Genomic DNA, 27,634 nt, shown 5'->3' on the forward strand with positions numbered 1-27,634 from the left:
TCATCTTGAGATCTCCCTGAGCATTTTGATTGGGGGGGGGCACACAATAGAACGTCCCCAGTACTAAGCTACTCTTGGGGTGCAGTATCACTACCCACAACAATTCTGTGGATGAGTCTGCCTCTTTGGGGGTTTCTACCTTGCAGGATTCAATGCCCTCTTTCAAATATAGAGCAACCCCACGTCCAATACATCCTTCCCTATCCTTCTGATATAGTTTATACACAGGGATAACCATGTCCCACTGGTTCCTCCATTCCACCAGGTTTCCGTTATGCTCACTATACCAATGCTGGCCTCTAAGACCAAGTGCCCCAGTTCTCCCTTCTTAGCAGGGAGATTTCTCCCATTAGCATATAAACACTTGTGTATGATGTTCAAATGTCTTTGGCATTCGTTTTGGCCTGTGCTACTCTGGCCTCTCTGGATTGCCATCCTGTGCACCCACATGCACAGTGCCTAGCTCTAAGCCTGCCCCATTTAAATTTTCATCTTTTTGTTTGTTTTTTCCCAGGGGTAGGTATTTTCCAAACTGGACCCTCTCAAGCTCCTGTCAGCTCCCCCCCCCATCAGTTTAAAAGCTGCTCTGACACCTTCTTAATTCTGGTCAACTCTGAATACACTCAGCTGGATGCAGCCCACAGTCGGGGCATCCTGCTTCTCCCGTACTAGGTGAAAGAGCGTGGCTTACAACAACCTTCCAAAGCAGGCCACTTTTCCTGCATTCACAACCCTATCGCGGGTGCCGGCAGCGAGCAGCGCACAGGAACGCCCCAAATTCAGCCTTGCGCCTTTTCCAGAGAAATTCATGCGGGGAGGGTCGGAGCGCCTAACCCTTTCTCTGCCGGAAGTTTTTGTGCTCTCGCCCGCCCCCGCGTGGCAATTCGGGTGGGCGGGTGGTGTTGACCGCAAAGGCGGCCGGGAAGGAAGGGTGCTTCCTTCCCCACAAACAGCCGCTGTTCTGACGCAGGGGCGACACCGACGCCCTTTAGTCCCCCAGGTCAGGAGCTGCTTGAATCGCCCCGCCACAGCCGGCAGACGCGCCTGCGCCTTTTGCTACGGCTGCATGCTCAGACCCACCTTCCCATCGTGCCCCGCGCCCCACCCGCTCCCTTCCTGCCGCCGGCCCTTGAGCGGCGCCTCGCCGCCGGCGCGATGATCCACGAGCTCCTGCTCGCGCTGCGCGGCTACACCGGCGGCCTCTTCGTCGCAGGCGCAGGAGGAGGCGGCGGCGTCTGCCTGCAGGTGGGTGGGCCGGTGGGTGGGCTGACTGGCTGGGCCAAGGCCGCCGCCACCTCCTCCTCACCGCCTCCGTCCGTCCCGCAGGTGCCTCAAGAGCCGCCGCCGCCGTTCCTGCACCCGAGTGAGGCCGCCCTCCTGGCCCGCGTCTGCCGCCTGGGCGCCTTTTACATCCGCTTCAGCGACTTCATCGAGCAGTTCGCCGCCGAGCACGTCCAGCCGCCGCTCCCGCAGGGACCCCCCCAGCAGCAGCCCCCGCCCGCCGCCGCCGAGCACGCCCCCGCAGCAGCAGCAGCCCCGCCGCCCACGCAGCCGCAGGTGGGGGCCCAGGAGCGGAGCCTGCCGCCGCCTGGCCTGGAGGGCCTCTGGGCATGCACAAAGTGCCTTTCTCCTTGGCGGTCCAGGGGCCTTTCTCTCGAGCCCATCAAAGGGGAGCCTGCGAGACGCCCCCCACCCCAGGGAAGGGCCGTTCCTAGGCAGAAACGGCCGCCGGGAGTAAGGGAGGGGCTTGTGGAATCCCAAGAGAACTGGGGGGCCTTGCAGGGCTGTCATCAGGCCCTTGGCCATCTTCCTTCTGGTAGGCTGTTCTCCACTCGGATTTGCGTCCATTAGGATCAATTCTGAGGCAAAAAACCAAAACGGCACCTCAGCCAGAAGAGGAAGAAGCGCTTAAGAGGTCGGCTCCTCTGCGCCCCTTCTGCCCCCCGATCTCCCCACCTGCCTCCCCTTTTATAGCGGGTTGGGGGGAGGCCTGTTTTTTCCATCCAGGGCCTTAGGAGTTAACACATGTTGAAGGGTTATGCTGGCCCTTTGGTCTGTGTTGCTCTGGCTGAATTCCGGGAATAAATGTTACGCTGTAGTACTGCTGTGAGAGCAAAGCCGGCATTTATATTTGTATATTTGTTTTAATGTTTTTAGTTACTGTAAACCCCCCAGAGAGCTTCGGCTATGGGGCGGTATATAAGTACAATAAATAAATAAATAAATTTATTGAGTAACCGCTCCTCGGTGCACCTGCTGCTGTACAAGGGTTTTCCTAGCAGGATGCAGCCCCAGAATGTTGCAGAGGAGGTAGCTTCCACGGCCTTTGGTTCCCTTGGGCCCATGCCCTCTGAGATGTGATTGTGGCCCCTATGCATGTGGCGTAGTGGTTGTGTTGGACTATGACCTGGGAGGGGAAAAAATGTAAATGGACTGCCTTCAAGTCAATCCGCCTTATGGCGACCCTGGGAATAGGGTTTTCATGGTAAGCGATATTCAGAGGGGGTTTACCATTGCTGTCCTCTGAGGCAGAGAAGCAGTGACTGGCCCAAGGTCACCCAGTGAGCTTCATGGCTGTGTAGGGATTTGAACCCTGGTCTCCCAGGTGGTAGTCCAACACCTTAACCATTACACCACACTGGCTCTCTTGGAGAAACCAGGGTTCAAATCCCCACACAGCCATGAAGCTTACTGGGAGACGTTGGGCCAGTCACTGCCTCTCAGCTCCAGAGGACGGCAATGGTAAACCACCTCTGGATACTGCTTACCATGAAAACCTTATTCATAGGGTCGCCATATGTTGAAATCATATATGTGTGTGTGTGTGTGTGTGTGTGTATATATATATATATATTGGCTTCAGGATCTTCACCCCTCACAGCAAGGAATTTATCTACGGGCTTTCTGCACTGGGCTTGATGCCATCCTGCGGCCGTACCGGCAGGCCCTGCTTGACCTGGAGCAGGAGGTAAGGGGGCAGCCGTGGTTTTTCATAGGAAACATTGTATGAGGCTCTGCCAATGTAATCAATTTGCAGGTTTAAATAATTAATGATGGTGCATTAAACTTTTATGACTATAACAAAATGTGTGCACTGCTTGATTGTAATGCAATCACAAAACAGTTTGCAAAAGTAAAACATTAAAATTATATTTTAAAAAAGGTATTCAAAAGCATTCAAAACATAATTAAAGTCAGCAGCCACCTAAAAAAGAGACTAGATCCTGTGTCAACTACACATCTGGGTAGACTTGCCTGAACAAAAATGTTTTAAGCAGGCACCAAAAAAAGTACAGCAAAGGTGCCTGTCTGAAGTCAACAGGCAGAGAGTTCCAGTGTATGTCCTGCCACTCTAAAATACTGATTTCTTACAAGCGCAGAACAAGTATAATGCGGCACCTACAGTTCCACAGATGGAAGCAGTTGAGTTGGTACATATGGGCTAAGGCAATCCCACAAGCAAACGGTCCCATCCTGTTATACTAATATACACTAATAGTTATACACCAATAGTAACAGTTTGAACTTGACCCAGTAGCAAAACAGCAACCAGTCCAGATCTCTGAGCAGAGGTGTTTCTATGCTGACAGGGTCTCGCTCGTGTCAGCAATTGTGCTGCAGCATTCTGCATTACCTGCAGTTTCTGGGTCAAGCACAAGGGCAGCCCTGCATAGAGGGCATTGCAACAATCCTGTCTTGAAGTCACCAGTGCCTGAGCTATTATCCTCTTAAAATCTATGTAAACTGCGCTAAAACTAAAAATTGTAGAAGGCAGGACGTAAATGATTACTTAGGAGCAAAGAGATTTCTTGGGTTGATGGATTACTTCATCATTAACAGAACAGAATCACCAGTTATATGGATAGATATGCTAATGAGCATTGAATTCCAATAGGATAGCTGTATTCTTCTGTTGTAGCTAAACCACAGAGGAAGTTATGGTGCCTTAAAGCAAGGGAAGGCAGACCTTTAAAATGAACAAAAAAACCCAGGGCCATGGGATCTACCCATCTGAGCCAGTTGCAAAAAGTCAGACGGGGGAGTTGTTCATCCTTGTGAAGTTGCAAGTTATCCCCAAATCTGAAGCAGTTGTGGGGAAGGAGAAATTAACAAAGCTTAGCAGTCAGCTGTGGTCTGCTTAGCTTTGCCAGTAATAGTCATAATGGGTGGTTGTCCGACTTTCTGTGGCATACAGCCACCTTTGCTAGTTTTATAGTCTCTGGGAAATTACTGAAGGACTTGGATACCAGTCTTCCTGAGAATACAACAGATAATTAGGGGTTGTATCCAGGTCAGAATAGACCCATTGAAATCAATAGACTTGTTAGACATGCCCATTGATTTTGGTGGGTCTCCTGTGAGTATGAGTTAGTTGAAAACAATCCTAGGGGGCAAAGGCCCTGAGTCTGCCAACATCCATAACAATTAGGGCGCCAGGATTGTCTGGCTTGTGAATTGGGATAGCAGCCTTCTGGGATATATGTAGGTTTACCCCCACTGGTTGCATAGTTCCATCTGCTGTTCCTCAGTAGTATTAAATATCCTGAAGTAACTCCCTGGTTCATAAACTCTTTGCCACAATAAATGTATTAGCCTTTAAAGAATTAGCACACTGTTAGGGCCTCTACAGGCTTAAACTGGTTCATTGATGCAGTAGAAGCAAGCCAGTCAAGCAGCAACAAACAGCCATAGAAGTAGTGGGGTTGATCAGGACAGGATACAGTCTCACACGTAAACACATCAGAAGCTTCTGCCTCTCAGTAAAGCATTCTGCCATTGCTAGTTCTCTTCAATATGCTGCCTGTTCTGTTTGTGTAATTTGAAGATTTCAACCCAAAGACTTGTTTTGAACTCCCTCACCCCTTTGTTTTTTGCAGTTTCTGGCAGATCCTCACCTTACCATCTCTCATGTCAACTATTCTCTGGACCAAGTAAGTTCTGCTGGGAAGCCCCTTCTTTGAATGGTAGAGGGAAGCTTCTCTACAGTCGCATACTGAAAAGAGGCTTGCCTAGATCTATCACTTCTGGCTGGCTATCTTGAATGAGCCCCAGGCGAGGTGCCAAAGGACCTAAACTGCCCTTGTTCTTGACTGGCTGATGCCTGGAATGGATATGGGGGAGGTATGAGGCTCCACAGCAGCACTTCTTTCTTCAGCTAGCACTGCAGTTTTTCTCTGGCTGTTTTCCTACAGTGCTGGAGGATGTCCTCATGGGTTGCTCTTCCCACTCACTCCAGTAGGCAAGGCTGCCACGGGTACTCCATCTTTCCTGCCAAGGAACAGGATCTTAGCAGAGCTCCAATTATTTTCTTTGATGCAGACCAGCATTTTTTCTTTTCTTCCCCCTTTTTCTGGGAGGGATTATTAGTCAGTTGGGAGTGTGAAGAGATTTGGGAGAGGGGGATGTCTTCTGTTTCTTTGTTATCTCAGAACCATGTCAGATCCTTAGCAATAAGGATAAGAGCTAAGGTGTTCTCTGCCCAGGTGGGGGAAGACAACCTCTTGGACAATTTTATTTGAGGAGATGGTGGAGAGGAGTGAGGGCATGCCTCCCAGTCATCACACAAAACCTGCCTATCTAGGTAGAAATAACATAATAACATAAGAAGAGCCTGCTGGATCAGGCCAGTGGCCCATCTAGTCCAGCATCCTGTTCTCACAGTGGCCAACCAGGTGCCTGGGGGAAGCCCGCAAGCAGGACCCGAGTGCAAGAACACTCTCCCCTCCTGAGGCTTCCGGCAACTGGTTTTCAGAAGCATGCTGCCTCTGACTAGGGTGGCAGAGCACAGCCATCATGGCTAGTAGCCATTGATAGCCCTGTCCTCCATGAATTTGTCTAATCTTTTAAAGCCATCCAAGCTGGTGGCCATTACTGCATCTTGTGGGAGCAAATTCCATAGTTTAACTGCGCTGAGTAAAGAAGTACTTCCTTTTGTCTGTCCTGAATCTTCCAACGTTCAGCTTCTTTGAATGTCCACGAGTTCTAGTATTATGAGAGAGGGAGAAGAACTTTTCTCTATCCACTTTCTCAATGCCATGCATAATTTTATACACTTCTATCATGTCTCCTCTGACCCGCCTTTTCTCTAAACTAAAAAGCCCCAAATGCTGCAACCTTTCCTCGTAAGGGAGTCGCTCCATCCCCTTGATCATTCTGGTTGCCCTCTTCTGAACCTTTTCCAACTCTATAATATCCTTTTTGAGATGAGGCGACCAGAACTGTACACAGTATTCCAAATGCGGCCGCACCATAGATTTATACAACGGCATTATGATACCGGCTGTTTTATTTTCAATACCTTTCCTAATTATTGCTAGCATGGAATTTGCCTTTTTCACAGCTGCCGCACACTGGGTCGACATTTTCATCGTGCTGTCCACTACAACCCCGAGGTCTCTCTCCTGGTCGGTCACCGCCAGTTCAGACCCCATGAGTGTATATGTGAAATTAAGATTTTTTGCTCCAATATGCATAATTTTACACTTGTTTATATTGAATTGCATTTGCCATTTTTCCGCCCATTCACTCAGTTTGGAGAGGTCTTTTTGGAGCTCTTCGCAATCCCTTTTTGTTTTAACAACCCTGAACAATTTAGTGTCGTCAGCAAACTTGGCCACTTCACTGCTCACTCCTAATTCTAGGTCATTAATGAACAAGTTGAAAAGTACAGGTCCCAATACCGATCCTTGAGGGACTCCACTTTCTACAGCCCTCCATTGGGAGAACTGTCCGTTTATTCCTACTCTCTGCTTTCTGCTTCTTAACCAATTCCTTATTCACAAGAGGACCTCTCCTCTTATTCCATGACTGCTAAGCTTCCTCAGAAGCCTTTGGTGAGGTACCTTGTCAAACGCTTTTTGAAAGTCTAAGTACACTATGTCCACTGGATCACCTCTATCTATATGCTTGTTGACACTCTCAAAGAATTCTGATAGGTTACTGAGACAGGACTTTCCCTTGCAGAAGCCATGCTGGCTCTGCTTCAGCAAGGCTTGTTCTTCTATGTGCTTAGTTAATCTAGCTTTAATAATACTTTCTACCAGTTTTCCAGGGACAGAAGTTAAGCTAACTGGCCTGTAATTTCCGGGATCCCCTCTGGATCCCTTTTTGAAGATTGGCGTTACATTTGCCACTTTCCAGTCCTCAGGCACGGAGGAGGACCCAAGGGACAAGTTACCAAATCATTACCAAACACCATGATTACCAAACACCTGAAGATCTGGCACAGAGAGAGAGTCCCTGTGGGGCAGAGCAGTCATTCCAGGATGCCGCGTACCCATCCCATCTGAGGAGCAGTGAGCACCTGGGAGGGAGATAGTTTGGGTAAGTGAGGAGCTGGGAATAGCCCTTCCTGAAAGCGTTCACCTCCATTGGCCCATATTGATGGGAAATGATTGGACCCCAAATTCTACCAGTGGATTCAGCAGGTGTCAATGAAAAATCTGAGGCAGAAGATTTTCCTTCCCCACATCCTTTTTCCCTCAGTGCAATTCACTGGCTGGCCCAGTCTCTGAAAGGATCACCTTTTGCCCATGGGCACATCCTGTCAACTGCCAGTGCAAATGTAGGGTGTTTGCTTTCTTGAATGGCTCAGAGAGAGGCTTGTGACCTGAGATGCTTGGAAAAAGGGCAGCAAGAATCTTAGGCCTAAGTGGTCAGAAGGTGCAAGGAGATGAGCTCTGGCTCCATCTGAGGGGCCATATACCAGCTTCCCTGTTTACTCACCTGCTTAAGGGAATCAGTGAAGTACTAGACAGTCTGGAGAGGGTGGGAGGTTCAGCCTCTCCCCTTTCCTCCAAAGAGGAGGGAGCACCATCTCAGGATGGATTTATTACACCACTGTAGGCTGCTTTCAGCTGAGAACTCTGAGATAGTACTGAATAAAGCCTGCATGGTCCTAGAATTCATCAAGAAATGTTAGACAAGGAGGTAATCAGACCACATCCTCTGCAGCAGCTGAAATTTTTCTCAAGGCAAAGCCTCTGGACTTTGTTTTCCTGAGGTTTTTGAAGAAGTGGTGCAGGGATATTAGAAAAGTCCTGTGCCAGACAAACCCTTGAGCGCTTCCCTCCCAAAGGAAATGGTAAGTTAAGGTTGCCACTAATAGATGTGCCTGTGGCAGTGTTAGTATTAAGGGCTGTGGTGTCATGAGTGGCAATGGGATCTTTAAAAACCAGCTGGTAAAAAAGCAGCCAGCTCTTGCTATCAGGGCTGTATTTGCAACCTCAGTTTTTGCTTGCATACCCTTCCTATGTGCACAGGACCTCCTCAAGGAAGATAACCCTAGGCTAAGGCTGGGGATTAATTTGTTGGCCACTCCTGTAGCCTTTATGGCAGATGCCAGTTTCAATGAGGACAGCAGAACTGCCAGACCTTCCTGGCATAGGACGAGTAGCCAGGCCCAGCAGCAGCAGAATTGGACATTTCCCCAAGCAAGCCCGTAGAGGAATCCCATTAGCTTCTTAAATCTTTTTTGCAGTTGGTTCACTGAAATAGGAAACCCTTTGTTCTGTACAGTATTTGGGATGTACTTTGGGTCAGAAGCAAAGCTTAATCTTCCAGAGCTGATTTGTAGTCTGATTGTTGTTGATCCTTGTTAGTTATTGTATCCTTGCTTATAAAAGCCTAACGTGGGATGCAAGCTATTGAACCACGCATGGTTTAGGGATAATGTTGTGGCAGAATGGATCTCTAAGAATACGGGAGTTGCTGCAATGTTGGTGGCCAATTCCAATATCTGATGTCCTTAGAAGATTAGAGGGGCCAGAGAGTATTTGTCATAATATCCCCTACAGAGTCAGGGTAGGGTCTGCATCTAAAAGAGGGCAAATAACATTTCTTGAATTCTCAGAACTAGAGACTTTAGTGAGGTCATCTTAATAGGGAACTTTAGCACAGTATTAGATAGATAGAATACCAATGGTTCTAGGAGCACAGGGGGAAGCTCCATCTGAATGAGGGTGGAGGAGATGCAGCATCAAGGCAACAAGTGAGGTGAAGGTTCAGAAAGGCTCTCACAGGATGGAGGGAAGAGTACACAAAGCTGTTTTGCACAGCCTTCCCAAGTGGCATGAGTGGGAGGAGCAACCCATACCAAGAATTTCCAACCCACCGCAGGAAAAGCCCTTGTCACAGTAAGTCTCATTCTCTTCTCTGCAAGCCCCAAATCTCAGCTAGCCAATCTTTCTGGCTGTTTCTTGTTTTTCAGTTTCAGCTCCTTTTCCCCTCACTGATGATTGTGGTGGAGCAAATAAAGACCCAGAAGGTACAGTTGGCAGTTTGGATTCCCATTGGCAGTGGCCCCCTTTTTTCACAGCTGCCTGCCTGCCTGGCTTGGTAAGAGAGCACAAATCCTGCATGCAACTGAGATGCTGTTGGTTTTTCTCACCTCATTGGAGATGAGAAATGTGAAGTAAGGAGTTTTGTTGCCATCATCAACAGAAAAGTAGAATGGAGGGCTGGAAATGCCGCTTGTGTGTGGATTAGGAACCTGGGATGAGAAGGTATCTGGGCCTTCTGGAGTCCAGCTGCCAGCCACTGTTGGAAGAGCGGATGTGAACTTCAGCTCTTACCAGGGATGTCTCTGGATCTGTTTCCTTTGCAGATCCATGGCTGTCAAATCCTGGAGGTTGTTCACAGACACAGCCGTGGTGGCCTGCCACCTGTACGCCATGCTCTAGAGAAGTAAGAGGCTTCTGTTGCAGTTTTTCTGTGGGTGGGGTCATCCCAAGCATGAAAAAGGAATGCCAGTTTGTGGGTCCCAGGAATCTGTCCCCTGAGTAAGCTAATCTCCCTGAAGCACCTCTGCTGCTTTTGATGGTGCTGTCCCCCACAGCAGACCCTACTGAACCAGCTAGGCCTGTGTTCCATGGGCCTTTTGTTGGAACATGCAGCTGCTCAGTGAGGAGGCACAGTGGATAGCCTGAGCCTGAAGCCCTTCCCCGCCCCCATCCGTGTGTCTCCAGGGTCTTGGCCGTGTGTCACGCAGCCATGTATAAGCAGCTCTCTGCCTGGATGCTGCATGGGTTGCTCTTGGACCAGCAGGAGGAGTTCTTCGTCAAACAAGGCCCTTCTTCTGGGACGATCCCTGCCCAGCTCGAAGAGGAGGAGGAGGATCTGGGAATTGGAGGGCTGACAGGGAAGCAGCTGCGAGAGCTGCAGGATATGGTGAGGTTTTGGTGCCGGAAACAGAGGAGGCTGCCTTGCATGACATTGTGCCATAAGGCCATCTAGCTCAGTGTTGTCCACACTGACTGGCAGCAGCTCTCCAGGGTTTCCAGCCCTACCTGGAGAAGCCACCAGGGATCAGACCTGGCCCTTTTTACACACAAAGCATGTCCTCTCTTACCCCATGAGGCCTGCTGGTCACCTTTCCTCGTTCACAGTTGGAGATGGAGGTTTAAAAAAAAAGTCAGAGCTAGACCATAATTTGTACTTCTTAAGCATTCTCTTGGCTCCTCAGTCATTGCTTACTGGGATCAAACATTCTCCCCTTTGATACAGCTGACCCTAACATGCACCTGCCACTTGATGGACAGACTGAAAGTTGGTGGGGGTCCCACTCAGATCCTCTGGAAACCAGCGTTTGGACTTGGTGCTTCCCCCTATTACCATCCTCTCTCCCTCCCTCCAACAGAGGCTGATTGAAGAAGAGAACATGCTGGCTCCGTCACCAAAGCAGTTCTCTCTGCGGATAGAAATGTTGCCTTCCTACATTCCCATGCGCGTTGCTGAGAAAATCCTCTTTGTAGGCGAGTCTGTCCAGATGTTTGAGAGTCAGAATGTGAGCCTTACCAAAAAAGGTAGGACACCCTGGTTCACTTCATTCTGAGTGGGGGCAGCAAAGATCTGAAGCTCAAGTGTTGTTTCCTAAGATCGTAAAAAGAGCCTGCTGGATCAGGCCAGTGGCCCATCTAATCCAGCATCCTATTCTCAACCAGATGCTCATGGGAAGCCCTCAAGCAGGACCTGAGTGCAAGAACACTTTTCCCCCTTGTGGCTTCCTGCAACTGGCTTTCAGAAGCATACTGCACCTATGGTGGTAGAGCAAAGCCATCATGGCTAGCAGCCATTAGTAGCCTTATCCTCAATGAATTTGAGGCCCTAATTCAGGCAAGATGTTCCCCCCACAATTCCTTGCCACAGAACCATTTTAGCTGACATCCTTACAAACCAGGCGTTCTTGAAATCAGCAGTTTCACATTAGAGTTATTTGAGAACTCTCCAGTGGAAGTCATCTGGACCTGGCAACTTGTCAGTTTTTATTTTGCCTATTAAGTCAGGAACTTCTCTCATCACCACTATTTGCCTCAGTTCCTCAGACTCCCTTCCTGCAAATGCTAGTTCAGACTCGGGGATCTGCCTTATATCCTCCTCTGAGGACAGATGCAAATAATTCATTCAGCTTCTCTGCACTCTCTTTATCCTGCTTTAGTGCACCTTTGACTCCCTTGTGATCCCGGGTCCAACCGCCTCCCAAGACAGTCCCTAGCCAGGGCTGTGGAGTCAGAGTCATGGAGTTGGAGTCGGAAGCAATTTTGGGTGGAGTCGGAGTCGGTAGAAATGTTCCGACTCCGGCTTCAAAATAAAATTAATAGATTAATATTAATAAATCAATATACATTTGGCATTTATGAAGGAGTCAGACAGTAGAAAAATAGAGGAGTCGGAGTTGGAGTGGAAGGTTTGACATACCAACTCCACAGCCCTGTTCCTAGCAATGTGTTCCTCAAATTCTTTTTTAGCATTTCTTCTTGTATTCTTGCATTTGTTTCGCCAGAGTTGGTGTTCCTTTTATTTTCCTCATTCAGAGAAGACTTCCATTTTTTGAAGGACACCTTTGTGCCTCGAATAGCTTCTTTGACTCGGTTCATTAACCACGATGGTATCCTTTTGGCCCTGGTGGTACCTTCCCTGATCTTAGCAGGGTTCTGTTCAACATGGAATTGGCCCTCTTGCTGGCTTTGGGACCATCACTTTGAATACAAAGCCTGGAGGCTTCCCCCTGCTGCTTCCTTGGGGTAGAGCATTGTGGCTTTAAAACAGTGAGACCCAGTTTCTTCGTTACCTCACCAATGCAGCCTCCAAAGACATGCCTCAAATGTTTATGATGAGTTAAACATTCTCTCCCCCCTCTCTTAACCTGGGTCCAGTTCAGTTCACGGGCTGCCTTCTAATGCTGCCTACGAGAGAGAGAATAGATTATGGAGCCACAATGTCATACTCTCACAAGTCTTCCTTGGAACTCCAAGAGCTTTTTCGACTAATACCAGTCCAACTATTTCCATGGGAAAATAATCCACAGCCTACTTCAGCAACCTATTATTATTACAGTTGCTAGTCGCCTGTTGCCCAAATCTCTCCAAGTGACTTACAACACTGTTAAAAACAAAAGTAAATAATACCACAAAAACAACAATAAAATGCACACACACCCCGTACAGCCACAGGAAGCTTTGGCAGCACACCGCGCTTTGTGTCCTGCTCTGTCCTCATTGGGCTGGAGCGAAGCAGTACATTTGAAGCCTCTCATCTATTGTGTAAGCTAAACCACAGACCAAAACAAAGAACAGGCTCTGGTGCTCACTGATGCAAAACTTTATTGAAGTTCAATATGTTTTGTAGTTAAAAAAAAAAGCCTGCTGCTAATAGCTTGCAATTTCTGAAAATTCAAACACCCCTCAGTTTTAAAGTACGACCAATACAAGAAACAGCTTCAAAAATGGTAGAGCTAAAAACACTTTTTTCCCTTCTCCCCACTTTTTCAAGCTGATTCTTGAACATCAGCAGCCACCTTTGTCTTCTTTGCCAAGGCTCTGGCGAAAGAGGCCCCAACTGGATATCTTGTCTCTTCCTTGCCTTCCATTGCCTCACAGGCTCCATCTTGAAGAACCAGGAGGACACCTTTGCTGCGGAGTTACATCGTCTCAAGCAACAGCCTCTCTTCAATCTGGTGGATTTTGAGACTGTGGTTGACTGGGTGCGGAGCACCGTGGCTGAGGTCAGTCGGAGTTGAGGGGTCGTGTGTGCAAAGCTTTTTGTGAGGTAGCAGCACTGAGCCCTTCCCAGACCCCACAGAGCAGGCATGGGAAGCCCTTTTCAGCATGAGGGCCAAGCTTCTGGATGCAGGTTGGGCTGGAGTCAGAAGTGGTCAGGGAGAAAGCCATCTCCACTTCCTCTCTCTCACACACACACACTTGCACAGAGAATCCATTCAGTCAATTCTCTGTCTTCCCCTCCTTTATATACATCACTTTATATTAAGCTCCCATTAGTATCAGTGACAGCCTTAATAATGTCTAAACCCTTGTGGGAGGAGTGACTAAGGGCAAGTGCATTGCATGAGGAGGGCTACTCTTTTCCCCTGATGCCCCCCCCCCCAATGTGGCATTTAGGTTTTGTGAAAGTCTAACTGCTCACAGCTGGGGATCTAGCATTAACCCTTCCCTCCCCAGCTGCAGTCACCTGAAAATCACACACACACACAACCATTAGGCTTTTTAAGAGCTTCTTTGGGATAATTATTTTTTACAAAACTGCTACAGGGTCCTGCAGCCTGGAGGTGTCCTACCCTGCTGTAGAGAGCATGGCGGCCTACATAGCGACAGGCAAATAGTCTCTGTCAATAAGAACAGACAGAAAGTCTGGCTACATGGACTAGGGAGTTAATGTGCAAGTGCCCTGTCTTCTCTGGGGAGTGAAGAGGTGGCAGCAGCTCACAGCCCCTGGAGATTTCTGGTTCTTGATGCTGATGGGCTGTTTTTTCTTCCTAAGCACTTGTGGAAGCTGATGGTGGAAGAATCTGACTTAATAGGACAACTGAAGGTAAATGCGTAACTCCCCCTTGAAGCTCCTCCTCTTTACCAGCTCCTGCCACTGGAGCGTTGCTTGGTAGCAGGATTTGCATCCTGATGCCTTCAGTAATTCCTTCCTTCTAGATTATTAAAGATTTTTATCTGCTGGGGAGAGGAGAACTATTCCAGGCTTTCATTGACACTGCACAGCATATGTTAAAGACGCCTCCCACGGCAGTAACAGAGCACGGTGAGTGTTGCATGGCCAGAAATGGCCGGCTGGGTCTGGCGCCTCCCTCAGGCTGTGCTGGGGGTTGTCTAGGGTGAGCAGGACCTGCAGGGAATTAAGATTCTCCATCAAATACTTTCCTGTTTTCCAAGCCTTTGGGCCAAAGGAGAGCTGGATGGTTTGGTTCTGGAAGCTGCTGGTGGGCAAACTCTGAAAAGGGGGTCGGGGTGGCAGCAAGAGATGTCTCCGTCTGCCTTACTCACAGGGCCATGTCCTGTGCCCTGATGGAGTGAATAGTTCTCGCTTGGCTCCCTCAGACGTCAACGTGGCCTTCCAGCAATCTGCCCACAAAGTGCTGCTTGATGACGACAGCTTGCTTCCTTTTCTTCATCTGACCATCCACTACCATGGGAAGGAGCACAGAGGTAGGTGCTGGTGCCGGGGGGCTTAGTCCCCATTGCAAATGTAAGCACAGAGCCACAAGACCAATTCTGCTCCATAGACAGGATGGTGTGCCTGGCTCTGGGAGCCCAAAGCCTAGCCAGTCTGGTCACCAGCCTGAGTGACCTGGAGCGAGCCCCTCTTTGTTTGCTCCCAATTTGTAGAGGGGAAAGAGGGGCGTTCTCGTTGGGCTCCGTTCTCCTGTTGCCTCACTGCATGCAGGCTGGAATTCATGCTCTTCCCTGGGCTTCCTTTCAGATGCTGCTCAGGCGCGAGAAGCACCTTCTCGGGAATTATCTCCTCACGAATCCCCCACCTCAGGCTGGGCTGCTCTGGGGCTCTCCTACAAAGTGCAGTGGCCTCTGCATATTCTCTTCACTCCTGCCGTCCTGGAAAAGTGAGGGCCGCCTCTCCTCTCTCAGTTTTCAGGTGGATTTTGTGGCATTTAGGTGCCCATGGTTGGAAATAGCAGCAGAGCACACTTGCCAGGGCTGGGAAAGAGAGCAGCTCCCCCTGAGAGCCCACATTCCTGCTCTTCGTAGCCAGTGGCTGGGCCTAGTTATCTTTTGCTTCATCTTCTTCTCGGCTGCAGGTACAACGTGGTCTTCAAGTATCTGCTGAGCGTGCGACGAGTCCAGGCTGAGCTACAGCATTGTTGGGCCCTGCAGATGCAATGCAAGCGCCTGGAATCCAACAGGACAGACGCCATCAAGTGGCGCCTGCGCCATCACATGACTTTTCTTGTGGACAATCTACAATACTACCTGCAGGTGAGCACTAAGGAAGGTCTGAGCTGTAGAAACATGGGAGGTGGAGGTGCTCCTGCTGCTCCAAGGGAGATCAACGTTCACTTCTTCCGATGATATTGCTGGTTTGAAATGGCTGGAAACATGGGGCAGTCTCTCTTCTCCCTCGCGTTTCCCTGCCCCTTGCACACAGGTGAAAGGGGTTTTTCTGGCTTGCTTACCCTCAGGTGGATGTCCTGGAGTCTCAGTTCTCTCAGCTTCTACAGCAGATCAACGCCACCCGTGACTTTGAGAGCATCCGACTGGCACACGATCACTTCTTGAGCAACCTCCTAGCGCAGTCCTTTATTTTGCTGAAACCAGTGAGTGACCCCCATAGTCACTTTGCCTCATGGGGCCCCATGAAAAGGAGGTTTCTTGCTGGTACAGGCCAGAAGCCCATCGTCCAGCACAGCACAACTTCCTGCCTCACTTCCATGCAGATACGGCATGAAGGAACTGTGGCAAAAGCCAGGCCTCTATGAACGTGGCTGGCTTATTTGGCCTGAGCATAGCAACATCCCACTGAGCTGACTGGAAGACAGACAAAAAATAGATGAGATACCAGCGTGCCTGTTTCCTTTGAATGTTTGTGGGATGGAGGGAGGGGTCTTCCTGGTACCTCAGTAGCATCTGCATTTGTGGAGAGGAAGCCTGCCAGAGTCCCCAAGAGCACCACGTACAAAGGTATGCTCAATGTTCTTGGAAGCTCTCGTCTAGAGCAGCATGGTGCTCCGACAGAAACCTCTGGTAGCTGCGGTGTATAAAGAAAGGTTTTTTGGTACCATCTCCTTTAGGCCATAAGAAGTGCACTAAACAGAAGTGTAAAGATTTAAGTGAACATGTCCAAAGATGTGTTCCTTACTGAATATTCTATCTCAGGCTACACATGGGCTAGGCCAGTGGCGGCTGCAAGGTGAGAGCCATCAGCTTTTGTGAGGGACTCTGGGGCCCTTTCATATCTTTCCTGCACTTTTGCTTTGCAGGCTTTTCACTGCCTGAATGAAATACTGGATCTCTGCCACAGCTTCTGCTCACTTGTCAGCCAGAACCGGGGACCCCTGGATGAGCGGGGTGTGGCTCAGCTGAGCATCCTGGCCAAGGTGCGCATGCCTCATTTTTGCCTGAAAAGGAGAGATCAAAGCCCTGGGGGTATCTCTCCTGTGCGGGGAGCATTTTGGAGGCTTAGAGCAGGCAGTTCTTGATGGGCTAAACTGGAGCGGGGGAGGAAGCAGTGCGAGTCTGGCCACGGCTGCTCTGCAGGAAGCCCTTCAGGAGGAGCCTCTGGAGGGCAGGTGCCTGGGAGACATCCTCCCCACATGTGGCACAAAGGTCCTCAGTGCGACTCAGGGCAGAGGCATCATCCGTGTGGCTCATGGGTGGTGTTTGCCTTGGCAGGGCTTCAGCTGCCAGTCTTCACTCCTGTTCAAGATTCTCTCCAGTGTTCACAACCACCAGATAAATTCAGACTTGGCTCAGCTGCTGTTGCGCCTCGACTACAACAAATACTACACGCAGGCTGGAGGCACTTTGGGCAGGTATGACTGGGCAAGGGCCAGGAAGACGTGCGGGCCCCTCCAATTTTGGTCCAGCTGACATCCAGCAGTGGGCTAGTGGGTGTGCAGTTTGAGCAACTGTGGAGGCAGGAACCCCTGAAGATTTGAGGGGAGGGGGTTGCAGGCCCTGTCTTAACGTGGGCTCTTCTCATGCTTTTTATTTAAGGAACCTGTGGCTGTCCAGCATGGCCAATTGTAAGGGATGATGTGGGTTGCCCATGATGGAAGGCCATAGGTTCTTTATCCCTTCTTTAGGATATCAGTACTTCCCCCACCCCCAAATATCTATTTAATCTGCTGCCCCATAAATGATAGAATCCTCAGTCTGGGCTCCATGTCCACAGGGCTGTTTCCAGTTCTTTGTGAAACCCTGGATCTTATCACACACTCCTGTTATTAGTAAGACGCGTGCAAGGTCTGGAGCCTGTGTGAAAGCTACTGTTGAAAGGGGAGTGGCTATGCATCTTTTCTAGACCTCTAATATGTTGCTTTTATGTGTTTGTTAATCATTAACAGGGCCATTTTTGAGACTGAAGATGTGGGTTATAAATGAATTTATAAATATAAATTATATTTTTAAAAAGTGGTTCAAGTCCCAGGCTATGGTCCAAAGGCACATGAGGCTGGCTCCCTGCTGAAGTTAAGCAGGGTCAGGTCTGGTCAGTGCCTGGATGGGAGACCGCCTGGGAACCATATATGGAAGCCGCCTTGGGTTTCTATCGTGAAGAGAAAGGCGGGGCATAAAATGGAATGAATAAATAAAGTCCTGCACCGTGGTCCGTAAACATTATGCAAATTGATCAACAGAGCAATCAAAGTCATGGCGGGGCAGGGAAGAGGAGGACCCGGCAGGAAGCTCCACAGCACCCACTTTTTTTAGGAGCTGCCAGGCCGGCTGAATGCCAGCTCAGTTGCGAGCTGCACACGGGGCCTGGGAGGTAAAAGGCAGCTCCAACAAATACTCCTACCAGGGAGTAAGTGCTCCCCATTGACCACCATTGTAATTATATACTGACACCGACCTTTTTTCTGGTGGAAATTTTGGCTGGTTTGGGACCCATGGGAGCACTCCAAAGGGGAGTTGGATATGGCAGAAGTCCCCTCCCCTCGGCTCCACCGCTGCCACACCCCTGGCATGCTAAGTTTTTGGGCCTTCCACCAGCTATGTCCGCCAGGCTGGGCTTCCCCAGCAGACCCCTGGCTGAGCCAGCAGGGTCCCATTGGTACTGCGGCTCAGCGGAGACATGGGCTTCTGCTAGCAGAGCCCAGCAGCACCAGGAGTCTGCCACATCCAACTCCCCCCAGCCCGGCACAAATACAGGTTGGATACTGAGTCCCAAGTGGACATGATTTCTGACTGCCATTTTTCCTATTCTGCCTCATCTCCTTCTTGTAGGCACATGGCCCTTCCTGCAGCTAACTGTTCTTTCTTTCTCTGCAGTGTGGGATTAGAATAGACCAGTCCAGGCATGGAGGCTGTTGCCAACATTTCCCCAGGAAGCAGAGCTCCCTGTCTCTAGTCACAATACCCGTTCTGGCTTCTGGAAGAGGTTGTCAAGGGAGGGATTGACTTGCATCTTGGTTATCGGATCTATTGGGACCTCACCCTGGCACTTAAAAAGCCACTGTACTTCATTAAATACATCTTTAATGCTGCTGCCCTTGTGATGAATATTTTGCCACAGGAGAAGTAAAAGTGCTGCATACAATTAGCCTGCTGTCACTTGTCGGCAACTTTTGTTCTTTTTCTGCTGTGTCAGTATTTGCAAATAAGGCTGCCAGAAAAGGAAGGACCACCAATTGAAGTTGCTCTCCTTCACTCTTCTGCTTCTCGGCCCCCTGCATTGTCCTGTTTCCACAGCTGCCTGCAGCCACGTCTCTTGCCCTGTTTCTCTCTTCTGCTCTCCTTTCTTCCTTCAGTCTTATTTTTGCTCTTTTTCTCCAGCAACACATCTTTATTTCTATTCTTCTGAATACAAGGCATCTCCCAGAAAGCCACATCACATGAGAAATCTCCAGGTGCAAAGGGCTGGCTATATTAACCTATAAAGCCCTATATTAACCTATAAAGCCCTATACGGCTTAGGTCCAGGCTATCTGTTAGATCGTGTCTCCCTCTATGACCCTGTCCGAGCTTTGAGGTCATCTGGTGAGGCCCTGCTCACTATTCCATCTTTCTCACAAGCTTGCTTTGTAAAAACACAGAATAGGGCCTTTTCAGTGGCTGCCCCTAGATTGTGAAATTCCCACCCTAGCGAGGTTTGACTGGCTGCCTCACTTTCATCCTTTCGTGCCCAGGTTAAGACTATTTTATTCAGATGGGCTTTTAACTAATATTGTCATTTTTTAACTTTTACTGATTTAATCTATTTTTAATTGCTTTAAACTGTATATTACTTGTTTTTAATTGATTATGGTTTTTATTTGTAAGCCGCCCTGAGTTCCTTGGAAATAGGGCGGGGTATAAATATTTTAAATAAATAAATAATAAATAAATAAATAAGTGGCAAACTGGTGCCAGTTCCATTGTACTTTTCTGAACGCTGCAAGGGTCATTACAGGCGTTCTCCCTTGGCAGAGCATGCTCTAGTGGATTATTCAGTCTGATGGGCAAAACCACACAAATTAAGCTTGCTTAGCCCCATGAGGTAAAGGAGACCCTACCCAAGTCCTGCCCATCCCAAGGAAATCAGGCCTTCATAGAGCTCTACTACTTTTGCTCCGAGCTTCAGGCTGGTTCTTCCACCCTAACTTTAACCCGTCCTGAAACATGTGAGAGGACAAACGGAACAATTCCACTTTTGTCAAATCCTGCAGCTGCCTCCTCCCCCATATTTGACAAAGCCTCAGTACTCTTTATCAAAGAAGCCTTCAGGAATCTGGGCCTCCAACAAGTTGCAAAGGCCACACCACTCTCCTGGCAGACGCTAGCATGAATATCACCACGTGAGGCAAATAATAGGAAGTGTATCAAACTAACAACTCCCCCTTCCCTCAGACAAAACAGGTTGCAAGAAATTACCACTTTTAGTCAGGGTAAGAGATGAAATCCTATATACCGCAACAAGAAAATCAACATTTATTATCATAAAAGTCCAGAAGTTAAAATTATATACAGCACTTCATGCACAGGTCAAGTGACACGGACATTTAAAAACCTGGGTGATGACAGACAGCCTCCACAAAGCAAAAAGGAAGGTTCAGCTGGAGACAGAAACATGTTGATACTTTGGATGCTTGTATCCAACTCTCTTCCCAGCAATGAGACTCTGGATCACCCACTCTTGGGTTACCACCGGCAGCTGCAGTGCTTCAGCACATTTCAAGATGTCTTCCGGGCAGGAAGGGTCAGTCACCACTACATCAAACACACCCAAACCCACATCTGTAGAGACAGGAAAGAAGAAATTGCTCCAGCTGGGGCCAGACCTCCCGTTCCTTGTGCCCAGCAGCAGGAGGTGCTCTGGTCTACTGCCTTTGGACAAGGATGGCACTTCCAGGCAAGGAAGGGCCTGGGAGGCTGGCACGCATGCCTCTTCCCCAAAACAGGCCACCAAGCCTCATCCAACTTCTCAGCAGCATCTTGTTAATTATTACTTATTTAATCAAACATACTCCTGAAGTTAAAGCTGCCGCCACATCAGTCTTCTCTTCTGTAATGGAGCCAAAGACCAGTGTCGAAGGAGAGCTGCTTGCCCACCCATTAACTTGCTCTCTGGCCCCCTCTCCAGGGCACCCCTGGACAGTGCTGCAGCCCTGAAGACAGAGCAGGCCCTATGGCTGGCTTCCAGGTGCCCCTACCTTTGCTCCACAAGGCTGACTTCTGCTGCTTAATAGAAGCTGCTCCCCCCATCATGAGAATCTCAGACCAGAGTTCCAAGAAGTCCTGCTGCTCATTAGACACCAAAAGCACCTTCAGCTTATGAAAAGGGTTCTCTCGGGGATGCCTAGGAGGAAGCAAAAGGCAAGGAGTGGCCCACAGGAAATATAGGCTCCCGTGCAACAGCAGTCTCTATTCCACCTGCACTACACAGGTGTGCTTGTAGCTCACTGGCCCTCCTGCATCACAGCACTTACCACTCCAGCAGTCTCTGCTCCTGCAGGCTATAACCAGCCGGCAACAAGTAATTCCGGTAGTTCTGGAGCTGGTTGGCATGGCAACTGTCATGGACCCAGACATGCGAGACGCAGGGTATTCCTCGGGCAAGGCACAGCAAGTACAGCCGGGTGCGGCAGTGCTGGTCTGCTATCAGAAGACACCGATAGGCTGCGCTGCACTGAATAAAGGAAGGGGCAGAGACGGGTGCTGGTACCTGGCTTTAATGGACACACAAAACCCTGGCAGAGGTTGCCCTACCCTCCGCAACAAGTAGACCTGATCAGGACCAGTTCCAGGAGCTTCAGCACATGCTGCCTTTCTCAGTGTTAAGAAGCTACACAAATGCAAGGGGTAGCAGATCAGCAAAGGCTGGGATTCTTAGGAGCTGAGAGACGCATAGCCACCTGTACTGCAATCTGTGCCCATCCCTACCTCCTTTTCTTCTCCTGTCTTGAAGGAAGAGCAAGTGCCAACTCCAATTTGAAACCTGTTCAGGTGAAACTGCCACTATCATGGATTTAGTTATACATCACACAATACCTGGCAAAAGGAGACGCTCCACCTTGTACAACAAACATGGGAACTCATTCCTAGGAGGGCAGATTTTGAGCTCTGTGTTAGAACAGATATCAAACGCCCTGCGGGACATCCCTGATGGACAGAGGCCTTGTTTTTTGCCAAGGACCTCTAAATCTGTCTGTCTAAATCTAGCTCCAACTCCCAAAATAATGCTGAAGGTGGCTTTTAATCAGCTTTCCACAATCACACTCAGCATGGGGAGCAAGAGGAGAGACAGTCAGCAATGTCAGTGGCTGTCTTTGCCTGGTCAGGCCACAAGGTCTGTCTGTACCTGAACCTCTTCCTTCCCCTCACAGGACTGCAGCGGCCCTGTTTGGCTCACTTCAAGGTCCTTTCTCTCCCTGACCCTCCCTCCTTTGACAGTTTCTCTGACACCAGGACTATAAAACCAGGAGCGATTTTCAGAAGAGGCAGATGTGTGACTATTTCACTGCTAACTGTTCTGCCACTGCAATTTCCCCAGCAAGAACACTAGCAGTCACCCAACATTATTTTTTTAACCTATCCCCTCTCTCGCTTTTATTTATTTTATTTATTTATTTATTCTTGGGTTTATTAGTCGCCCATCTGGCTGGTTACCCAGCCACTCTGGGCGACATACAAAACAGAATAATACATTAGACATTAAGCATACCATAAGCATTAAAATTTTTGAAACATACAGTAAAAGTTTAAACCCATCCCAAAAGCCTGCCTGAAGAGCCAAGTCTTTAAAGTCCGGTGGAAGCTCATCATAGAGGGAGCATGTCGGAGATCATTTGGGAGGGAGTTCCATAGGGTGGGGGCCAATATTGAGAAAGCTCTCTCTCTGGTCCTCACCAGCCTAGCTGATTTAGCCGGTGGGATCGAGAGAAGGTCTTGAGAGGCTGATCTTGTCGAGCGGCATCCCTGACGGTGCTGGAGGCGCTCCTTCAGATAAACTGGGCCCAAACCATACAGGGTTTTAAAGGTCAAAACCAACACCTTGAATTGGGCCCGGTAAACAACCGGTAACCAATGTAACTCCTTCAAAACTGGAGTAATATGATCTTGTCAGCAGCTACCTTTGATCATACGAGCCGCCGCATTCTGTACCAGTTGCAATTTCCGGACCGTTTTCAAGGGTAACCCCACGTAGAGCACATTACAGTAGTCTAGGCGAGAGGTGACCAGGGCATGTACCACCGGCGGGAGCAAATGGTTGGGAAGGTAGGGGCGCAGCCTCCGTATCAGATGCAGTTGATACAGCGCTGCCCTGCTCACAGCCGAGACTTGAGCCTCCATGGACAGCTGGGAGTCAAGAATGACCCCCAGGCTGCGGACCTGGTCCTTTAGGGGCAATCGTACCCCACTGAATATCAGGTCCACATCCCCCAGCCTTCCCTTGTCTCCCACAAACAGTACCTCGGTTTTGTCAGGATTCAGCTTCAGCTTGTTCCTTCCCATCCAGTCACTCACCGAGTCCAGGCACTTGGACATGGTTTCTACAGCCAACCTCGATGAAGATTTAAATGAGAGATAGAGCTGCGTGTCATCTGCATATTGATGACACTGCAGCCCAAATCTCCTGATGATTGCTCCCAGCGGCTTTACATAGATGTTGAATAGCATCGGAGAGAGGATAGAACCTTGTGGCACCCCACAAGTGAGAGGCCACGGATGTGAAACCTCCTCCTCCAGTGCTACTCTTTGGTACCTACCAGAGATGAAGGACCGGAACCACTGTAATACAGTGCCTCCTATGCCCAGCCTCTTCAGGTGGTCCAAAAGGATACCGTGGTCAACGGTATCAAAAGCCGCCGAGAGATCAAGGAGGACAAGGAAGGTACCTTCGTTCCTATCCCATGCCCTCCTCATATCATCTACCAAGGCGACCAAGGCTGTTTCAGTCCCATGCCCAGGCCTGAAACCCAATTGAAATGGATCTAGGTAATCCGCTTCCTTCAAGTGTGCTTGCAACTGTTTCGCCACCACCCGCTCAATCGTCTTGCCTAAGAATGGCAAGTTTGAGACTGGGCGAAAGTCGTTAAGATCATGAGGATCTTTTAGATGAGTCAGCTTACAACAATAAAAATCACATATGAATAAAAATCCAAGAACAAAACAGATCCCCACCAGCAGAACAGACAAAGACGCACACTAGGATAAGAACCCACCACAGGTTCCAATTCAGGCTAATTTTGATAGAAACAAAACCCTCCCCAAATGCTTTCTGAAAACAAGGTTTTCTTTCACACATCACAGGAAAAAGAATTCCTGGGTGCTGCTACAACCCCAACCCACAACTTCCGCCACACTGAGAGCAGAGCCAAGTCTGGAGACCCGAGAGCAGGCAGCTCCACAGGGGACGGCTTGTTTGCTGTTTCATTGGTCTCTGGAAATACAGCAGCTGATGGCTCGAAGACCAGGACAGTTGCTGAGGCGGCAAAGCAGCATCTGGACCTTACACTGGTAACAGCCTACTACATCAGGCTCATGACATGGGCTGCAGAGATGGAGGGCCCCCTGAACTCACAGGAGTAGCAGCAGTCCTGGAAGATAAGCCACATGTGGTACATCCAGACACCTGGGGTGGCCGGGCACTAAATGGCTCTCCAGATCCCCAAAGGGCACCAGTGGTCTTCAAAGCAAGAACCCTGCGTGTCCCCTACTCCAAGGCCTGCAACCCTATTGCCCAGGCCTCCCACTCCAACAGCTCCATGCAGCAGCAAACAGGGAAGCTTCGTGAAAGCAAGAGTCCAGTGTGGAGAACAGAGTGGTGGCGGTGGCGCACCCAAGTCTTAGAGCTGGATTGCTGGAGTCAGAAGGTCTGTCCCACTCCACCTCCCAGACCTCACACTGATAATTGAGAATGGAGAAGCACCCATTTTATCCTCAGAATTACCAGAGCAACAAAGCGCAAGGCCCTTCCCAAGGCACCCACTCTGCCCTGCTGAAGCACGCCTGCCAACCTGGACAAGGGGGCACCTTAGGTAGCATCACCCTCTGTAGCTCCTCAAAGGCCTGACCTGGCTTTCATTGAAGTCTTCCAGGATGAAGCCACCACCAGCTTGCAACTGCAGTTCAATGTAGTGTTTGTTGTAAGGTGTATCTTCCAAGAATTCTGGAAAACAGGATCAAGTTAGTAACATGGGAAACAAAGTCGTTATTTTGTTTTTATGCACATATAATGTTACAGCCCCTCTCCTTTCCTCCCAAGAGGGTTGTGAAACAATCCCACAAGATCAAAATAAATAAAACCTGCAAATTTTGAAGACATTTATGTGAATTATTTCAGTAATATGCTGAGAGCTATTATGAACTGAGACACCATAAAATAATAAAACCCACAACATGAAAGCATAACAGCAGCAGATTATTCAGACCACATTTTAAGATGTCTAGGAAAATATAAAAAGATTACAAGAGATACAAGTTCCAGGTGAGGAGAGTGACCCAAGGGCAGCCCTGTATGTAGTATGTTGCAGTACTCTAGAACCTGAAAGGTGTAAAAGGAGTCTGTACCCCATCCTCAGAGCTATCAATGAGTTCTCTGTGCCAAGGATCATGAGCCACTAGCCAAGACTGCCAACACTTTCTGCCCCACAATTGACAAGTTCCTTATCTTTTGGCTTTGAGAAACTGGGGTGACAGGAGGCAGGACTGCAGTCTCGCACAGCTCCTCCTCAAGTATCCTTCAAGGGAGTTCATGCCACCAGTTTAACCAACAGCCTACATGACAACATTTGCCCTTCTGTGATGTACCTGAGCAAGGCACAAGGCCCTGCAACTACTACTGCAAGCCAATCATAGCAACTTCCACACTCAACCATCACCTAAATCATCTAACTTCTGAAATTGCAGGAAGATACTAGAAGCCAACAACCCAAGAACTAGCTAGTTCATTTCAACTTCTCACAGCCTCACTACTTGCTGGGTCCTTGGCTCTAATTGACATCTTACAGTCAGCATTCCCCCATGCTGCACAGACAACAGAAACCGCAGCTGACAGAATTGCCCATCAGGGCATAAAAATCTTGTTGCCTTGCTCCTAGCAGCAGCCTGCATGGAGATAGCAAGTCACTGGAAAAGTGATGTACCTCCCTCTCAGGAGGATTGGCTTAAAAAACAAATAAAATGTGAGACGTAGCTCTGTCAGGAAAATTAACGGGTCTATCCATTTGATGAGACATGGCTTCTTTTCTTTAAATGTATTAATGGAGCTGGACACACGAGGCCTCTTCCAGCTTCTCAAGCAGCCTCTTGGCTGGGCTACGTGGAGACATCTTAGTGGACCAGTTATGCCCGCTTTTATTTTTTCTTTGTTAGCTTAAGTAGCCATGGAATCCAGAGCATTTCTCTGAGCTTATTAAAATCCAGTTTCCTGAAATCTAAGTCACACATTTGACTGCCCTCACTTCTGGCTTTATAGAAGACCATGAATTTAAGCAATGCATGCCTACTCCCCCCCCCAACTTCCTGCTACTTTAAGTCGATTGACCAAGGGTTGCAGCCATCTATAATCTGCTCAGAGTAGCCTCACTGAAATTAATGGACTCAAGTCAGGCATGTCCATGAATGTCAGTTAATGGGTCTACTCCAAGTATGACTAATGTTGGATACAACCTCAACTCTTCCCTACAAGTTCAGGTCAAGTCAGGAACAGCTAATCCCCTTGTTCCTTCCCCCTTTTTCTGAAACAGGAATTGGTGAGCAAGGCCTGTCAGGCTTTGGTTGGAGATTCCATGCTTAGCAAAATCACTCTCCCTGCAGGAATCAGGGTAGTTAGTCTCAGCCCCCAGTCCTACTAATTCCTGCCATTCGTTTCAGGAAAGCATTCATCCTGTTTCTGTCTCTCAGTCCGCTGCCAGTTCTGCATTCTCCCTTCAGCCCCCATGGATGACTGCTCCCCTGTGTGAGCAGCTTCAACCCCTAACTGAATTAACAACTGCCCCTTCTCTCACAAAATATGGGCTGCGAAATTCTTTGTTCTCTGAGCAACTGGACTTGCTTAGCCAGCAACAGCAGTGGCTCTGCTTCACCCTTCTTCCTTCCTCCACTTTCTGAAACAGGAAAGCATCAGAAAACATGAGCCGCAGCAGTCTTCACCACCACACGAAGAATAGTAATAAAGAATCAGATTCAGTCACAGAACCCAGAATTCTCCCAGGAGGGAATCACACACACAAAAACACACAGCCTGCCCTGAGAAGCTGGACTCTCACCTTCCTCCTCTTCGCTGGTCACTGCAGGCTTTTGGCAATGGGAGAGTTTATCTGCGGGGTTTGCCATTGTGAGGAGAAAAGCATAGCCCAGAAAGAGGGTCTTGTTGGGGGGCAAAGGGCCCCATCGGTCATCAAGTGCCTGGACATCTCCCAAGTCCCCTCCACCGACAGATGGGCTCACCACTTCCCTGGAACGTGCACCTGCGGTGGAGGGAGGGAGGAGAAAAGGAAGTCTTGTGACAGCAGGTAAGCAGTTTCAACAAGGCGGCATTTTTCCCAAGACTGAGGGGAACCTCCCTCCTCATGTGGGAGATCAGTACCAGCTCTTTGGAGAGAAAACTCTGGCCCAAGGATGCCTCCCTTGAGATCAACAAAGGTTGAAAAGGTACCCCTCAGGAGTCTGGAGTGCCACAGACCAGAGCAAGAGAGATCACTGTGCCATTTTCAGAGTGGGAGGAAAGGCCAGAAAATATCAAGGAAAGGGAATCAACAGCAGAGTTAGAAGAAGAAAGGGAGACAAAGCAAAGTCTAACCTGACTTGGTGGGGGCTGATCGCCGTCCTCGCTTGGCGGGGAACTTCTCCTCCTCGGGGGCAGCCAGCTTCCTCTTGCCAGGCAGCAGCCTGTGGGGCGTCTGGGGGCTCTCGGGGCCTTTGCGGGTGGGTGTCATGCTGCTGGAGGTACTGGGGGAGCCAAGGTTGCGTCTCCTCCGCTTTCCCTCAACCAGGTTATCTAGCCCCGCCAAGCAGAGAGCAGTTAGCCACTCCATCCACACCCAGGACAGCCAGGGCCCCTGCACAAGCCTCCCACAGACATACCCCTTGCACGTTTTCCATGGGGTGGGGTAGAAGGAAACCAGTGCCAACCTTGTGAGCACCTGTGAGTTTCAAAGCTGAAGAGCAGCCGCACAGCTTAAGCCTGCAATTAAAATGCCCCTGGCCTGGCAATACAGCTGCCAGAATTTACTGTT

The 27,634-nt window shown here is 49.2% G+C and overlaps 2 protein-coding genes across 6 annotated transcripts in view; one reads left to right on the forward strand and one right to left on the reverse strand.

Annotated features, from left to right (window-relative positions):
* The first annotated feature begins 914 nt into the window (after nucleotides 1–914).
* On the forward strand, nucleotides 915–18,516 carry TUBGCP4 (tubulin gamma complex component 4). Of its 4 annotated transcripts, none has more exons than XM_061595196.1 (18): nucleotides 915–1,000; nucleotides 1,327–1,557; nucleotides 2,864–2,968; nucleotides 4,878–4,931; nucleotides 9,209–9,265; nucleotides 9,605–9,684; nucleotides 9,966–10,167; nucleotides 10,637–10,802; nucleotides 12,876–13,000; nucleotides 13,774–13,824; nucleotides 13,938–14,043; nucleotides 14,340–14,447; nucleotides 14,722–14,860; nucleotides 15,056–15,233; nucleotides 15,437–15,571; nucleotides 16,235–16,351; nucleotides 16,647–16,786; nucleotides 18,246–18,516. In XM_061595196.1, exons 5-18 carry the CDS (start codon nucleotides 9,233–9,235, stop codon nucleotides 18,259–18,261), a joined length of 1,596 nt encoding a protein of 531 aa, XP_061451180.1. In that variant the 5' UTR covers nucleotides 915–1,000; nucleotides 1,327–1,557; nucleotides 2,864–2,968; nucleotides 4,878–4,931; nucleotides 9,209–9,232; the 3' UTR covers nucleotides 18,262–18,516. The 4 variants fall into 4 exon arrangements, with proteins under 4 accessions (XP_061451180.1, XP_061451178.1, XP_061451177.1 ...); XM_061595194.1 differs by having other exon boundaries at nucleotides 920–1,245; nucleotides 2,882–2,968; XM_061595193.1 differs by having other exon boundaries at nucleotides 921–1,245.
* A 1,344-nt stretch (nucleotides 18,517–19,860) lies between these two features.
* Nucleotides 19,861–27,634, reverse strand: part of TP53BP1 (tumor protein p53 binding protein 1) — a 33,118-nt gene continuing 25,344 nt past the window's right edge. For both annotated transcript variants that reach the window (XM_061594871.1, XM_061594870.1), the window contains 6 exons: nucleotides 27,199–27,396; nucleotides 26,666–26,866; nucleotides 24,470–24,564; nucleotides 20,882–21,081; nucleotides 20,606–20,751; nucleotides 19,861–20,189 (listed from right to left, as the gene is read on the reverse strand). In XM_061594871.1, coding sequence (XP_061450855.1) covers nucleotides 20,005–20,189; nucleotides 20,606–20,751; nucleotides 20,882–21,081; nucleotides 24,470–24,564; nucleotides 26,666–26,866; nucleotides 27,199–27,396 — 1,025 coding nt within the window. In that variant the 3' untranslated portion in view covers nucleotides 19,861–20,004. The remainder of the gene's footprint in view (nucleotides 20,190–20,605; nucleotides 20,752–20,881; nucleotides 21,082–24,469; nucleotides 24,565–26,665; nucleotides 26,867–27,198; nucleotides 27,397–27,634) is intronic.

The sequence above is a fragment of the Rhineura floridana genome, chromosome 14, assembly GCF_030035675.1.
Source record: "Rhineura floridana isolate rRhiFlo1 chromosome 14, rRhiFlo1.hap2, whole genome shotgun sequence".
Lineage (NCBI taxonomy): Eukaryota > Metazoa > Chordata > Lepidosauria > Squamata > Rhineuridae > Rhineura > Rhineura floridana.

Coding starts and splice junctions, on each gene's coding strand:
- TUBGCP4 (XM_061595193.1), top strand. CDS start 1,156: ATGATCCACGAGCTCCTGCTCGCGCTGCGCGGCTACACCGGCGGCCTC. Junction 10,168..10,636: donor TGCGAGAGCTGCAGGATATG/GTGAGGTTTTGG, acceptor TCCCTCCAACAG/AGGCTGATTGAAGAAGAGAA. Junction 15,234..15,436: donor ATCTACAATACTACCTGCAG/GTGAGCACTAAG, acceptor GCTTACCCTCAG/GTGGATGTCCTGGAGTCTCA.